This window comes from Enoplosus armatus, chromosome 16 (genome assembly GCF_043641665.1).
Source record: "Enoplosus armatus isolate fEnoArm2 chromosome 16, fEnoArm2.hap1, whole genome shotgun sequence".
NCBI classification, from domain to species: Eukaryota; Metazoa; Chordata; class Actinopteri; order Centrarchiformes; family Enoplosidae; genus Enoplosus; species Enoplosus armatus.
The window spans coordinates 18,664,503-18,681,524 of NC_092195.1; the positions used below are offsets into that span (position 1 = coordinate 18,664,503).

Below are 17,022 nucleotides of genomic sequence, written 5' to 3' on the forward strand. Positions count from 1 at the left end.
ATGCTGAAAGAAATCCCAAGACTGTCCACATCTGCCTGTGGTGTGTGTATCCTCTTTGTAGGCAGTATCTATCTATATATATATATATATATATATATATATATATATATACTGTTGCGTGTGTACACTTCGGTTTGAGCAAACTTTAAAGATAACAATGAGAATATTGAAAATGATAACAGAAATGTTTCTTTTGAACAGAAATTAAGATATAATAAGAATAATCAAATAATCCCCAATTCAGTGTAAACCAAAAAAATGGAGCATTAGATCATTTTTCAGCTGGGTCAAAAGGGATTTTCCAACACTTATGGTTGGTTTTATCCTATTTATGTGCCAGACGGGTGGGTTTTGCCATATAGTAAAATGTAATGAATACCAGACCGCTCAGGCATTCACAGGAAAGCTTTGTCAAGTTATTTTTTATCTATAGTATGTATGGATTGGCATCTTACCTGATGCTATAGTAATTATAGTGGTAAACCCCACCCGTCTGCCATTCCAGGCTGGATAAAACAAACACGGCCTGTTGTAATGTAAAGTAGGTTCACACTGTAAAGCTGTAAAGAGAGAGGTAGGTAGATATCCTGCATGTGGGATCAACTGTAAAACATTTGGCAAGAAATACCATAAAGAGCGATGAATATAAAATAATAGAAAAATAGATGTTTTGAAAATCTTCAACTGAAAATGAGAATAATGGAGATCCTGACTGAAATGAAAAATGTTTGGCGTGAAGTAGAATGGAGTACTGAACTGATCCTGGACAGATCAGGATGCAAAAGTCTTTTTGAACTAAAGCTTTTCTCTCCGTTTGTTGTTTTTTTGTCTTTTTTGGTTTTCAGTTTTTGGTATTTGGAGATTTTGGTTTTCATCTTTGTAAGTGTGTGTTTCTCTTCTAGCATCTTCTCTTTTTTAAATTTGGTTGCAACCACATGACCTTTCGAGCTTGTTAGACAAGTCTTTTTCTTTTTGCCTCCCGTCTCTCACACACAGTTTGGCTTCTCATCCCTGCCCTCAGCGAGTTTATTTTTTCTCCAGCCGATAAAAAGCACGGTGTTCGTTTCCCGATGCCAAGCAAAAACACTCCTCAATGCCACCTCTCCAGCTGTGGATCATTATTTGGTTTCAAATGTCCCCCCTCCGTTCTGCAGTTCTCTCTATCCTCTCCATCCTCCCTCTCTCTTTGCTTCCTCCCCCCATCCGTCTGTGTATATTTTTGGCTTCAGAAGACTTCAGCGGGGAGACAGAGAAAGAGAGAGACGAAATCAGAGATGGATCAGACAGAGAGATGGCTTTGGTTGAAAGGCGAGGTTGTAAATTCAGATTTTTAAAGCTCCTTTAACGCTCTGCTTCCTCCTCTTCCTCCTCCTCGTCCTCCTCCTCTGATAGGATACTTTGGCTGTCAGTCAGGGATCACTCGGCCATGGCCCCTCCCAGGGGCGGCGGCGAGGCTTCGCTGAAGGAACAGAAAGAGGCGGGACTTGAACAAGGAGATGCGGACTCCTCGGGGCATGAGGTTGGGCTCATGAGGTCGCTGGCGCCATGGGACGGAGATTGGGAGAAGGGGGGTCTCGGGCCACACACCCCACCACTGCTGCCGCAGACGCCACTGACCAGTCCTATGGCAGGCGTGGAGGCTGTCGCCATGGAGCCGGTCACCATGGGGAGGAGGGTGGGGCGGTTGAGGAAGAGGGAGGAGCGGAGGGAAGCGGGGACAGCGGGACCCCCAGGTCCACCCAGAAGCATGTGACCCACTCCCCCCTCGAGGCTGGACATGGGCAGTTGACCGCTGCTGGCTGCCAGTGCTGGTAGGGATGGAAGAGAGGAAGACGAGGGGCAGAGTGTGGACAGTGATGGAGGAAGGACAGGAAGACAAGGGGGGAGGGGAAAGGAGGGAGACGTAAAGAGAGATAAGACAAAGGTTGAGAAGAAAAGAGGAAGAGGACGAGGCAAAGATAAATGTGGGAAGAGGAGAAACTCGAGAGAGGGATAAAAATAGACAAAGAAGTAATGATGAAGAGAGGGGAAAAATGAAGAGCAGGACAAACGTAGATGTGGTGGCAGTGAAGAGGAAATGGAGGACGGAGATAGGACACAAAGAAAATGGAGAAAGGACAGAAGAAGAGGTGAAGAGAAGGATGAGAGGGGGATTAACGGAGGCAGAGGACGAAGAGGAGAACATTTGAGGAAAAGCAAGCAGAGCGGAGGAGAAGAGAGAAAGATGTAGAAGACAGAAAAAGACAGGAAGTAAGGAGTCAGTGAACACATCAGTAACAGGAAACATTTCAAACCTGGATGGCGGAGATACAGATGGCGAGGAAAGACTGCAGAGCGAGTGGATTTTACTAAACTATAAACGTACAAACTGGGACTTGATAGGCTCGTGTCAATGACTGAAAGGTCGGTTCACAACAAAACTATTATACTGGTGGTGCAAAGTAGTTATTTTCAAAACGGTTCATATACGGGAAGACTAATCTAATGGAAAGACACACTGTTACTGAATTTTTGAATGTTGAAATGTGAATGAAAACAGATAAAAGTCCATTCATGTCTTTGTATTAGGGTGGAGGCAGAAATCTCAAAACCTGCAGATAAAAACATCTACATGGATGGACACTTCACTACAGGTCAGTAAGAAAATATATCTTCTTTTGGAATTTGGGTGAACCGATCCTCCAAGACATGAACATGTGGACCCTCTAATGCGAGAAGACAAATGATAATCAGCAAAGGATGAAGATGGAGATGTTTTTTTTTTTTATCTACACATGCACAGAAACCTACACACTCTGCTATGTGATGATGCAACAGATTGAAACGGATGCTTGTGAAAGTGTGAAAATGAACAATGTCTGTCTCATCCTCTCAGCCAAACATCTGCCACAAAAAGGATTAAAATAAATCAATTTAAATCAACAGTAGGGGGCACACTGCAACATAGAAAAACAATTAGTGACCCAAAGAGGTTTAGTTCAGATATTACGAGACATTTTTCAAGGCTGTGCAGTGACAATAAACATCCCGACACTGACGAGCATCTCGTACTTTTCTTTAAAACGACTGCAGCAAACATGTCAGAATAACCCATCTATCAGTCAGAACTCGGCTGTAACAGAGACTGACACCTGCCGACTTTTGAATTCCAGCGTAATAGTCAACACTTTTGTCCATTACAGCACCACAAGTGCAAACATTCATAGCGTGTGTGGCCCCAGAGGGATTCAAACCAGAAATCCTTTCACGTCAACACTTCATTTCAGCCTCTTTTCACTGAGGCTCCTCTTTCTTCTCTCCTTCAGCCTATAACTCTATCAGCGCCGGCAGTGCCAGAGCTGCAGTTTCCATAACAGGCTGTATCCTTCTCATCAACACATGGCCCGGAGGAGGCCGGCTCTGAATGACGCCGCACAGAGCGGGAGAGAAAAAGGGGGGAAGGTCTGAGTCGGCGCTACAGGGAGATGGACCACATGACGGATTCAAAGCTGAGCTCAATGAACCTTATTTGTGATGCTTAATTGATTTTTGCAGCAGATCATCTCTTTCAAAAAGGGGAATTTTGAGTGGAAACTAGTTATTTAGCCAACAGGCGTTGATATTGAGAGGGAGGGGATTGTGCCTGTTCAACTGTTTACTGTAAGCTGACTTGGCCTCCTAAGCTTTGCCATAAGGGGCTCTTGTCACTTTGTGATAATAGCAGGCTATTGTATGAGAATGAAATTGAATCTTTCACCATACTGAGCGATTCACAAAGTTTGTGCTGAGGAGGAGGAGGAGGGGGAGGAGGAGTGTGGCTGCAAGGAAATTCATTTTGGACAGAATGGATGAAGGGTGAAATGGGAAGCGGTTTTTAGAAATGGAGACTCGTGAAGACCCGCGGGGCTGGAGGGGTCAGCCTGCATGCACCAACACACACACATGCACTCATGCACACACACCTTGCATGGTAGCCAGGGGATTGCTGCCAATGAGGGCCTGGTTCATCCCTGTGCTTACTCCCATCATTGTGTTCCTGAAAGGTGGATGGATCGCAAATTAACACACACACACACACACACACACACACACACATGAACATTCACACATGTAGAGAAACACACATGTTGGCAGGTTAAATGATATAAACCCAACGTACTTATCTGTCCCTTGTGTTTGATGGTGTGATTGAAGCAACAGCAGCTTCTTGTGCCTCACGTGATCCCATGTCTCCATGTGTGAGAACATGCAGACCTGCAGTCAAACTGGTGTGGCAGCAGTCTGACATGCCTTCAACAGCTGAATACCGAAGATGTTTCTGCAACATGCAGCTACGTATGTGATGTCAAGTTAAACATGTTTTTTTTCGTTACAGGTGGAGGAGTGTTGAAGGTTTCACTCATTTAAAAACAACTCAAACACTGTAGATTCTCTATAAACGTAACTAAATGAAATAACAAACCTGTGAAAGTATTGAAGTTTGTTTCATATCTATGCGTTCGTACAGAAGAGTTGCTTTTTCAATTTGTAAGAAAATTCTTTTATCTGTGGCTATCTTATATATATTTTTTAGATTAATTACATAGTTGATTCATTGCTTTGTTAACATGAGGTGATGTATTAAAATTTCAGGCTTTATCGGACCAACAGTTCAAAAACTAAATATATTTAATTTACAATGATACAAAACAAAGAAAATCAGAAAATTCTCACATTTGAGACGCTGGAACGACAAAGTGTTTTGTTGTTTTGCTTTTTCTTTTATGACTTAAAAGATTATTAAAATTGTTGTGGGCAGATTTTCTGACGATCCACAACTTGTTTCTACCTTCACTCACTTGTTACTCCAGTCCTTCAAGTAAATACTTTGAAGCACAAGTGTTTTATATTATATATTGTTTTACGACTGTAGTTTGAAATGTTGAATCTCTAGTTGTATCATGTTGGATGAAAACTGCACTGTCTGAAGATGAGACGATCATGTCTTTCTTTTTTTTTTTTTAAATTTACCACGACATAAACACTCACCCAGCGTTGAGCCCGTGGGCCCCGAGGCTGGGAGGGGCGGGGCTGGCTGTGCTATGAGGGGGCGGAGTCACAGCAGAAGAGGTGGAGCCTACTGCAGCCGAGCTGACGGGGGTCATGGGGCAGGATGCTGAAGGTGACGAACTGGCGGCTGATGGGAAGAGAAGAAGAGGGATATCGATGCCATGTAGTGGGTTTGTTGTCACTGTGCGGCTGAGTTACAGCGTTATTACTAAATAAACACTTTGGTGACACAGTTCTTCATCAACAGTCAGGATCCTGAGCTTCTTGAGCGTCTTCTTCAACTCCACTCAACTACAGACTGGAGGGAGAAGTTTGCGACTGGAAAGTATTAGCCTCGGCTCGACGGGCCAATAAATTTCCAGCTGTGTTTGTTACCTGTCAGGCCATCTGTCATATCTGTGAAGCCTGGGATAGCTCACACTGCAGCCGAGGGCCATAAATCACGAGGACGAGTTATGACTCATGGAGGTAAACAGCTCAAGATGCGACCCGTGCTTCCATGTTGTTGTCAACAAAACATCATTGTTTTCTATTTCAATCTTTCTCTCACAGAAATCTTTTTTTTTTTAAAGTGATGATTCTTCAGTGTTTCATCAAACCAGCGAAAGACTCCGACAATACAGAAATATCAACTTCTTCCAAATAATGTCAGGACGAGTTTAATCTTCCTGTGACCGACCTTCGGGTTCCAAAAACGCAATTGAGAAACACTCAACACATTTAATTATTTATTGATGAGACTCTACACGGGCACAAACAGTAATTACAGCTCACCTGTTGTGCTGAGGCTGGTGGTAACCTGGGACAGGCCCTGACTCGATATCTGGAGAGGGAAAGAGGGGAAGAGAAATCAGGAGATATTTTCATCCATCTGTGAAACAAATATCAGGCCAACTTCTGAAATTACACAGAAAAAAGTGGCAGAGAGAGAGAAGTAAAGGTTAGTGGATTCATGGTGGACTGTACCATGTGTGGGCTGTAGCAGGAGGCTTTGTGCGTCACAACAGGCGAGGTCTGGCTAGGCAGGGGAGGGGTGGTGCTGCTGGAGGGGTTGATGCGTTTCTCTTTCTGCCTGCGGTTACAGAACCAAACACGAATCACCTCCTTCTCCATGTTGAGCTGCTCCGCCATGAGCAGGATCTCCTCCGAGGTAGGCTTCTGGTTCTGAGGAGGAAAACATCCGACTGATGAGTAAATAGACGAGTAGATGCTGAAAACAACGTGGGCTTTCATGCTTTTACACAGTTTCCTATATACTTGGTAAATAAGTCCGCGTCTTACCGCGTGGAAGTTGCGCTCTAAAGCCACTCGCACGTTGGTCTCGATGCTGGTGCGTTTCTTCCTGCGTCGGCCGGGAAGACCCTCGATGCCCAACATGGGGGAGGAGAGAGAGGACGGGCTGGGCAGCATGCTGTCTACTGCCATGGTTTCTGTCAGAGAGAGAGAGAGAAAAAAAAGCAACAAAGACATGAAGGCCAACAGACAGAAAAAAGCAGAATGGTTCGTTTATAGAGTTGTCACAGTTTTTTGTAACTACTAATATGGTGTCGACAACTTAAGATAACTTTAGTCTTACAGTACTATGGCATTTAAATAGATACGATGCTACATAAATGTCTGTATGGATACATTAAAATACCATATTCAAAAACATTTAATAACTGTACATTTTAATACATCGAGAGTTTTCACTTAACAACATTTCCATCAAAAATAACGTTCATCTGTCCATGAAGTCTCTTCAAAGCCGACCAGTGTCGGCTGTCAACCAGGTTTGGACGCCTGCTCTGATATGTTTTGGATGTTTACCTGCGTCACCCAGCCACTTCTCCAGCAGCGGTTTCAGCTTGCACATGTTCTTAAAGCTCAGGTTGAGTGCTTCAAACCGGGAGATGGTGGTCTGGCTGAAGTCGTTGCCATACAGTTTGCCCATAGCCACGCCGACGTCGCCCTGATAGAGACAGTTCAACAGTGTCAGAAAAGAAACTGAGACTCTCACACACAGCATTGTCCACCTTCCTCTCATCTCTGTCTTTTACCTGGGTGAATCCCAGCTTGATGCGTCGCTGTTTGAAGGTACGGGCAAACTGCTCCAGTTCCTCGAGGTCGCTGGGCTCTTCACCCATGTGACCCCCGTGACCCCCGTGACCTCCAGGAGTCAAGCCAGACGCCAAGGAGGAAGCCATGGCACTGCTGGACGCAGATGTGACTCCTACAGACGTCACAACACCAATACTGCTACTGCCGGTGGCAACAATAGAGCCGCCGCCGCTACTTCCACCGACCACAACATCGCCGCTTTTCTCCCTCTGTCAGGAAGTAAATAAACAAAAGATACATGCGTGCAGAGGTTAAGTGTGAGGCCCAATAAATGCAATGACTCCTAAACCCTGCAAGTGTTAATACTATGGTCTACTGCTAAATTATACAGAACTGTCAAGGCAGAGAAATACATTCTCTGAAAAAAATCTGCATTTTCACTTTCCAGGAATTTAAATAACCTGGTTAGTGAATACATACGAGGCAATCGGCCGGGAAACATGCCTTTGACAAATGATACAGATTTGACAGACATCATGCACAAAAAAAACATGCCCATCTTTTATTCTAAACAGGAGAAAAATACTATGAATTTAAGGTTTGGAAATAGAGTTTAACCTGCCACCAGGTCAGCTGACAAAAGAAGACAAACACAGCACGTCAAAGCAGGAATTTGACCCCGCGAGCTTTGGGAGTGTCAACTAATAAACGTCATGAATAATATCTGCTGCTACACGCCTAGTTTTCATTCACCGTCTCTGTGCATAAAACACACAAACAAGCAGGGAACACCTGCCGTTGGGTTTGACATGACTTCATCATGGTTTAATGAAAAGATCTATAACAGCCCTTGGATGTGTGAGGATGCATTCATGTATTATGTTACAGAAGATAAAGGCTGGTGACACAAGGTGAGCTGTCTGACTTGCGTGTGAAAATATAATCAAGATCTATTGTGAAAAGAACCTGTTACGGAATATATTTTGTATTAAGCAGCCGCCTCGACCTTTTTCCTTTGGAAAATGGGCAAACAGATTGTAGCGGCAGAGATCAGCAATTTGTTTAAAATATAAAATTACTTGTGCTGCTTTGATACACGCGTTTGCTTAAGGAGAGCACGACTTCAAGGACATTCGAGTGTGTTTTGCATTCAGCAGATGCTTTGCAGCAGATGATGGTTGACGGTGGTGAATGTCAGTGTGACAGACACACTGTGGTGCAGAGATTCAACATCTATTTGAATTACATGAAAGAGAGACAAGTCCCACTTGTCATGTAATTAAGCTCTGTAGTTTCCCATGGTCTCTCTCTCTCTCTCTCTCAGACTCACACAAAGAGATTTTCTACCTGTGCTTGGAGTCCCAGGCGAGGTGGGGTTGTCAGTAGTCCCCCTGGGCTTTGCTGAGGTAGCTGGATCAGATTTGGTGTCGAGAGCAAACCTGTGAAAGGAAGAGCAATCAATTAACAAACCAAACAATCAATCAAATTAATAAAATAATTAACCAGTAAAGCAATTGGGCATGGGACAAACAATGCTGAAATGTTCTGTGGTTCTGTTCTGTTTCCTCAGTTGACCTCACCCTGCTGCGGCTGCTGTGCCTGTGCTGGCTGAGACAGGAGGAACTGGGCAGGAGACTGGAGATGATGACCCGGCATCAAAACCAGCTGCTGGAGCTGCAACAGCTGCTGGATGTCCTGCAACAAAACATGTTTCAATATACTGCACAAATAAACTAGCTCTAAAGATAACGTGGTGGCCAAAGATTTTAGTGCAACTCAGAAATAACATCATTACTTCATGTAAACCCAAAAGGTGCATACTGTTCATTACAGCACCGGCTGTTCGTACCTGGGCTGTGAGTTGGATTGGCTGCGACAGGGCCAGCTGCGGGGCTTGGACAGTTTGCTCCTGTTTGGTTGGCTGTTGCTGCTGCTGCTGGGATTGTGATTGGTTCTGCTGCTGCTGCTGCTGGTTGGCTTGTTGCTGCGCGGCGGCGTGGGCAGCGTGAGCGGCGTGGGCGGCGTTGGACTGCTGAACGGCGGCCGCCAGGAGCTGAGCCTGAGCCTGTTGGAGAAGGAGCTGCTGCTGAGCCGGGAGGAGAGCGGCAAGCTGGGGGAGAGCAGCAAGAGGAGGAGGAGGAGGAGGAGGAGGAAGAATGGAGAGATGGCAACGAGGAGAGAGAGAAATTCAGACAGCGATGGCAAATGAGATGAACATGCAGAAAGGAGTAGAAGGGGATGAAAGGAGAGGTGAAGGACAAGTTGAAGTATGACAGAATAAAGAGAATGATCACGTAAAGGAGGAATAAAACGAAGAGAAAAGTGAAGACAAGTCAGGAGAGAGAACAAAGAGCAGAGTCAGCTAAGCATTCCAGGAACCCAGGTGTAGGTGAATCTGTTAGCGGACAGTAAAAGCATGCCAGAGCAAGACAAGCAAGAAAAGCCATCCACTTAACTTAACAGTTAGCTCAGGTATTTCAATCTACTGCAAATACTGTAACCCGATTATCCTGCATGTCGTGCAAGTGTTCTCTTGTCCTTCAGGGCAGTTATGTACTTATACTGAATATTTTCCTGTGCGCCAGTGCATGACAGTTGTCCCAACGTTACTCTGACCTTAACATTATAAACTAAATAAAGGCACGTTCACATGAAAGCACATTTGTAGCTGCTTATTTAATTCATGGAGCATTTAACTCTAAAGTTGGGTTCATTTTACCAGGCGAGAACTAACTGAAATGACCAGAAATGCAAGTTTTCAGACACGGATGTGGACCTCTTGGAGCCAGCGGTTCATCATTTTTTAAATGCTAGAGCGGTGACATGAGCCGAGTCCACCGTGCTGAGCCAAAATGTCAAGCGAGACTGTTTTGACAGGTCATCAAATCTGTCTGTCAAATAAACAATGAGGCTACATGCAACTTTAGTTTAAACGCAGTGCTTCACCTGCAATTGAGTAGAGTGAACAGAAACTTTTTTTTAACTTCAGATCAGATGAAAGAAAGTGCCTCCTGCTATATTTCCAAAGCAGTTTTCATATGAAGTCCAGAAAATCCTCACTGACACAGAAAAAACGAAACATAGAGGAACTGTCCTGCTTTGAATCCACTAGACTCTGGATGTCAGCTGCCATGTCCACAAAAACATATCAACATTTTTAATTATTACCAAAAACAATCTACCGTGTGTGTGTGTGTGTGTGTGTTGTCTCACCCCTGCTAGCTGACTGCCAGCCAGCATCAGCTGTGTGTGGTGGTGTTGGGTCTGTTGCTGTTGTTGGGAGGGAGGTGCAGGAGGAGCAACGGTGCTATGGGTCATCTCAGAGCTCTCCTCGCTCTTTCCCTGAAGTAGATCACAAAGACAAACTTTCTGTCAGCGAGTATCTTTTTTTAAAAAACTGCATTAATCCAAGGAAGGTTTTTTGAGCAACATGCTGCATCACATTTACACACACACACACACACACACACACACAATTGTTGCCGAACTTCCGATGCTGCAAGAAAATGTGTTTGATTACAGAAAATCACGGGGTTAACCATGAAATACTTTGTGTACAAATCCTCTTGAAAATCCTGCAAGTGTGTCCCCAAAATGATTCTTCTTATAAATGTGATGATGAGGTAGACCAGAAGCACTTGTGAAAAACACAAGTACTTGTATGAATGTCTTGTAGCGAGAGGCAGCGAACGTAAATGGCTGCATTTCACGTAACTGTGAGGAAACATCAATCAACTTGTGCGCACATCAAAGACAGTGTAACACATCATTTTTGTAGCCATTTTGCGCCTGCAAACACACCACGCTAGACTTAATTTCCAGGATATTTCTGCCTTCACTAACTGCAATGCAGACTCATGTCTTGAAACACACAGAGACTGATGCATATTTAACAAATATCCAACAGATTTCACCAGCTGTATAATTATGACTGCTGAAGTGATAAACCAGTTTGGGACCCACTCTCACAGACGTTCATGGAGCCAGGGAACAGGTTTCTCAGAATGTAGAAAGACAAGAAGACAAACCAAACCTAAAAAAAGTCAGAGATACCTCTTGAGCACTCATTCGTTTGACTTTGACTTGAACTCGAGCCTCCCTTTGCTGCTGCTTCTCCCTGATTCACAGGATGAAGTGTTTACCGGCCATCTGTGCAGAAGGATGAGTCAATCGTCCTCGTTTTCACGGTGTCAGAAACATTCCAGAGCTGCTGACCTCTGACCTCTAGCTGTCGTTACCTGCTCACAGCCCTGTCATTACCCATCCATCACCGCTGCACCGTGCTGCATCTTTACGTCTATCACTCACCATCACCTCATTCACATCCTTTTTTTTTTATTTCTGCCTTTTCACTTTGTTTCTCAGTCAGGTGAGTCCGGACGAAGATGATGAAGCATGACTCGCATATTCAGTGGAGCCTACAAGAGTCTCATTCTGGGAACTGAAGCCATTAAACCCCCCCCACACACACACACACACACACTCCCATGTAACATGAGCGGTTTTATTCTGAAATCCATATCTGACACCAAAAAACAACATCTACATAAAATTTATCGGGCAATATTTGAAATACATAAAATTATGAGCAAATATCTTAAGTTGACTACATACAGAAGTCAGAACAGGAAAAGTGTTTTTTAAAATGGTGAATGGATTTAAAAATAATTACTCAGCATTCACTTAAATGTTTGGCTTTACAGGTTTTTGATACTGAAGCTGTTGACAGCCAAAATTTATGAGATGTTATGAAATGGGATTGACCCAAACAACACACACACACACACACACACACACACACACACACACTGCATGTCTGAACTGGCTCACCCTGATGCCAGCCGGTGTGGGAGAGAGGCTGAAGGGGCTGGTTTTCATTGGCTGGACCTGCAGCGAAACATAAAAAAAGTATTAAAAATAAAATCACACACATTCACAACATCAGTGTCCTCAGTGGCAGTGGATTGTAGAGCGGGGTGGGGGGTGTGAATGGGCTGATACTGTAATCAGTTATTCAAACATCAGACAGACAGAACTGACGCTTTTAACGACTGTCGCTGAACTAAATGCAATCAAACGCTTAGTGTTACTAGTGTTAAGAATAAAAGTAAAAAACCAACCTGGTCATCAGGGCTGTTTCTGTCAGAGTCTGAAACACAGAGGGAACGCTTATTAGACAGTGTGTGTGAGTGTGTGTTCAGTGTAAACTGCATATTTCCGATGATTTAAAGGATGTAACGGTCACTCAAAACATGAGAACAAACTGCTCTCAGACAGATGAATTCACTTTGTCTGTTAACATTTTTTTCACATAAATAACATATGATGATTGAACAAAATGTAATTGTTATTCATATCATAAAATGTGTATATGTGTGTGTTTATGTACCTGAACTGTCCCCTGGATAGTCCGCCCCAGGCTTCTCCTCCTCTGCTGCTTTAGACATCCTGATATCTGCAAGAAAAACACACACACACACACATTAGAAAGGAAAACACACGTACACAGGGGTACATAAGACAAAGCTACATGGTTAGAAAAGCAGAGGGTTGTTGGTTCAAACTCCTCGCTGGCGGGGAAAAACACATTCTCAGCAACTACCGTCCAGGTGCCCTTAAAACATTTCACCACCAAACTGTATATCACAAGCAGACGACTTTAGGCAGGCTGGGACACACACACACACACACACACACACACACACACACACACACACACACACACTCTATATCAGGAGGTGAGACAGACAGACAGACGTCTTGTTTCTGTTTGTTATAAAATAAAACAATGCTGCATCATTTTATCACAAAAATGTTAATTACTGTTACTGACTGAAAAATGATGAGTGTGTGTTTTTAATTTAGTTGATTATTTGCTAACGTCAATATTTGCTTGGATATAATTCCAAGCATTCTGATAATGACAACATGTGTTTGTGGTCTGCCTATGGTTGTGCAGTAATACATTTAATAATTCCATATTCCATTCAATTTGGACAACAACAAACAAATACCCCAAAAGCTGCAGTCCAGAGTCTAAACTGCGACTATATAACAAGTTTTATTTTTTCAATGAGAATCTACTGAAATGTGAGTTTTACCATCTTACTGTGTGAAAGGTAAATTGATGAAATCAATATATTTCCAGCAGAGCTCTTACATCAAACTACATGTCTGAAAGACGTTTTTGTGTTCACACTCCATCCCTGTCCTTGCACTCATTACCATCCTGCTCTGCTGCTTGTTCTCTTTCAACCTTTCAGATATACAAACAGGGGTACACACGATCACTGCTTTCTGAACAGCAGGTCAGTCCTACAGTACTTGTACTTTTTCCTCTTGCAGGTCAAAGTTCAGCCGACATCAATGCTGTTAGGAAGCGTTTGAATTCAGAAGAAGAGGGAGCAAGTTTTGGTATTAGAAATAAAAGTCCTGAAAAGTGGAAGTGGAATGATGTTGCTGTTGTCCTGTGATAACCTTGTTACTCCTGATGAAAGCCTATGAAAGCTTGGCGGGATAAAATCAGGAAAGATGTTCTTCTTTGTTCCTCAAAACTTTTGGTTTGGAAGATACAGTTCAGTTTTTTACTCTGCAGGGATGATGTGAGACTTTTAAGAATTACTCCTGCTGATAATTTCATCCTGTTTTCATTAAATACGACCTGCAAAAACAACCTGGAGAAAACCCTGCTGAGCAAAAACTTATTTCAGCGAGAAAATTGATGATATCATACCCTAATTTAGCTCTTTAAATGTAAACTCTATTGACTCCGGATGCGGAACTGGGATTAATATCAGCTTTTCATGACAGATATACTAACTACCCCTCTTCTGTTTGTGGCGACTTCTGGGATTGCAGAAATAATTGGTCCAGGAAGAACGACGCCAGAGGAACTGCTTACCTGAGCACCAGACATTACTCAGCACCACCGCCGCCGCCATCTTGGATAAAACACCCCTTCACCCCCTGCGCTACACTGTTAACTTCTGTCTGTTCTTCAGCTTTTATAACTCATTTTCTCTCTTTGACTCAGGACTTTTTGCAAGAGCTCATCTATGACACCAGCTCAACAAGACAAGAGACATCTCGCTAAAAACGTGGCAGGGAGGAGATTACAATTTGAGCTATGAGTGATTTAGTGCACATGTTCCGTCTGCATGAGGTTCAAGTAATAAAATAATATAAGTACGCCTGATAAAACCACAGCCAACATCCTCAGCTCCTCTTCTTCCTTGCTGTAATTATAACTACAGCTACCCTCCTTTATACCCTATGGAAGACAAACACACACACACACACACACACACACACACACACACACACACACACGATATAATATGGGAAATGTGAGACAAGGAAAGAATGAATACTTGAAAACAAAACGAGAAAAGGGCTTACTGGAAATTATATATAAGCCTGGTGTGTGTGTGTGCATGGTGTGTGTTTGCGTGTGTGGTAATCTTATCATCAGGGTCACAGACAAGTTCAAGGTGTGATGAGAGGAGGTGGAAAAGAAGGAAGGTAGGAGGGGGAATACAGGAGTAGGAGAAAGAGAGACAAAGAGAAAGAGAGGGAAAAAGAAAGAGACGGAGCGGTGAACGGCTGCTCTGAGGAGACGTTGAATCTGAGGCAAAACAGAAAAATGAAAGAAAAAAGATGAGAGAAAGAAGATAAAAAATATGTAGTGTTTTGCCGTTGGATACCGAACAGAGATACAAACTGTATCGCACACTTCTCAGTAATAATGCACATTAATGTCGACCTCAGCCTACATCTTCCCACCAAAATGAGCTTGAGTGCAAAGTAGCTGATGGCATCTTGCATTCATAAATTTGTTTTGTGTAATCTGTCAAAATCTTTGTCTTCCATCAAAGGAGGTAAATGTTTGTAGGTCTCATTGTTGTAATGAAAAGGAAAATACATTTTGTTCAAGGACTGAGTGAGCCCTCGGTTAGTGGAGGGTTGGAGTTACACAACACAACCAGATGGTGGCAGCACCGTCCTGGAAATGCTGGGCCAGAACTGTGTGTGTGTGTGTGTGTGTTTGTGTGTGTGTGCTGTATCAAACAGCGTACACAGTAATAAGTCACCTGAATCCTTTCAGTGAAAAAACAATCTTTTGTGTTCAGAAATAAATAGTTTTGAAGGAGCAAAAGTGTTCAGTCACAGGTACAATAATAAATAAATGAAGAGCCTGAAACATGATCTCAAAACTAAAACTGGAATCTTAAACACAAAATTCTGGTGCCCTAAAGATGTAGAAACCTTTTAAATACACATTTTAAGTTACACTGACATTCAGATCCTCCTCGGTTACAAACACAATTTACTTCTGTGACCTTCTTCATCAGGTCACTGATTGCTGACATTGAAATCTCCACAAAAACACTAAAATCCAAGCCGACGATTTACAAATATATACATTTTCCTCCATATTGAATTAACTAAGCTGTTAATTTTACACACTCACCTCACTGTTGTTAGTCAGGCGTACTGTATGTGTAGTTCTACTGAACGTACAAATGAGTGTTTGCAACATTCAGCTGAAGAAAGTGATTCATCTCAAAAGATGAATAAAAATACTGTCACCAGTACTGCTGTGCCACTCTTACTACTGTAGCAGCTTCCATTACAAGTACTGATATAAGGCAGATACTACTGCAACTCGTAGTACTACGCCTGTTAGTGTTACTACTGTCATCAATACAAGTACCACTACCACACAAACAAACCTTTCATTTAAAAATACAATTTACTAAAATGCTGGATCCATTTCATTCAAACATTGGGTTAAATGTAATACACTCCACTTCAAACACACACACACACACACACACACACACACACACATTTATTATTCCTGGCTCCTTCATCCTCTCAGCATATGAAGGGAGGGACCCCATAAAATCATTTTATCATCCGACTCCCCCCTCCATCTCTCCCTCCCCATAACGCCTCAACTGCCCCTAACCCCTCTGGCCATGGGGCCTTTCAACCCCCACCCCCCATCCATCCCAACCATCTCATATATGCCGACAAATCAAACCCCCAAATGTCACAGATGTCCGGTATACATGTTTTATATTTCTCTGATTTTTCCTGACACACATCTCCGCATGTACAAACGAACCTTCGACCATCTGCTGAGGGTCACAGAAAACATCACTGAAGCTTCTTTGATTTGGACATTTTCAATATTTTTCAGTGTAAAATTTACAGTGACCACCGTCCCAACACACTCCTCCACCCCGGGGCAGTTTGACAGCAGCCGCTCGGATCTCCCTCCACCCCCCCCCCCCAGTCCTTACTCATCCTATCAGTGCTAATAGCATAGAGAGAGGGAGGGAGGGAGAGAGAGAGAGAGAGGGAGGGAGAGAGAGGCCACTGGGCAGATGATGTATCTGTCTTCTGGGGTTGACACGGCCAGCCTGCCTCTGTGTGTGTGTGTTACAGGGGGAAAAGAGGGGGGTGCAGGGTCACTGTCAGGGAATTAGAAAAGGGGGAATGAGTGAAAGAGAGGGGGGGGATAGGATGGCTGGAGGGGTCCTAAACTCGCCCCCCCCCTGTCCTCCTCTTTGCCCACCCAACCCGCCTCGGTCACGCCTGTCAGGGGCCGGTGACAGACGGCGCGTGGGTTTCTGTGTGTATGTTTGAGGGGGGGGGGGGGTTGCCCGCGCTGTTTGGCGTGTGCATGTCAGAGGTCAGGCACATGGTCTCGGCCACCTCGTGCCTCGCAGTGACACACAAACACACACACACGCGCACAAACAAGCTGCCTGCCTTTCCCACCTGTCTCTTGTCACATTCACGACCAAACACACATGCATCAACGAGCAAATCTGCAACTGCTGTGATGAGAAGACATTCAGCTCCAAAACAGAGAAGAGAAACAAAAGTGTAAAGCTGCAGTGAATTATTCATCATTTAATAAAAAAAACTGATCTTACTCAGTTA

The 17,022-nt window shown here is 43.6% G+C and overlaps 1 protein-coding gene across 1 annotated transcript in view; it reads right to left on the reverse strand.

Annotated features, from left to right (window-relative positions):
- Window positions 1-1,416: 1,416 nt before the first annotated feature.
- pou2f2a (POU class 2 homeobox 2a) overlaps window positions 1,417-17,022 on the reverse strand; it is a 53,558-nt gene continuing 37,952 nt past the window's right edge. Inside the window, exons 2-16 of the mRNA XM_070921915.1 lie at window positions 12,458-12,523; window positions 12,189-12,217; window positions 11,899-11,955; window positions 10,282-10,410; window positions 8,918-9,178; window positions 8,649-8,763; window positions 8,416-8,507; window positions 7,068-7,337; window positions 6,838-6,979; window positions 6,310-6,458; window positions 5,995-6,192; window positions 5,803-5,851; window positions 5,008-5,155; window positions 3,942-4,015; window positions 1,417-1,808 (exon numbers count right to left, since the gene is read on the reverse strand). Coding sequence (XP_070778016.1) covers window positions 1,417-1,808; window positions 3,942-4,015; window positions 5,008-5,155; window positions 5,803-5,851; window positions 5,995-6,192; window positions 6,310-6,458; window positions 6,838-6,979; window positions 7,068-7,337; window positions 8,416-8,507; window positions 8,649-8,763; window positions 8,918-9,178; window positions 10,282-10,410; window positions 11,899-11,955; window positions 12,189-12,217; window positions 12,458-12,523 — 2,171 coding nt within the window. The remainder of the gene's footprint in view (window positions 1,809-3,941; window positions 4,016-5,007; window positions 5,156-5,802; window positions 5,852-5,994; window positions 6,193-6,309; window positions 6,459-6,837; window positions 6,980-7,067; window positions 7,338-8,415; window positions 8,508-8,648; window positions 8,764-8,917; window positions 9,179-10,281; window positions 10,411-11,898; window positions 11,956-12,188; window positions 12,218-12,457; window positions 12,524-17,022) is intronic.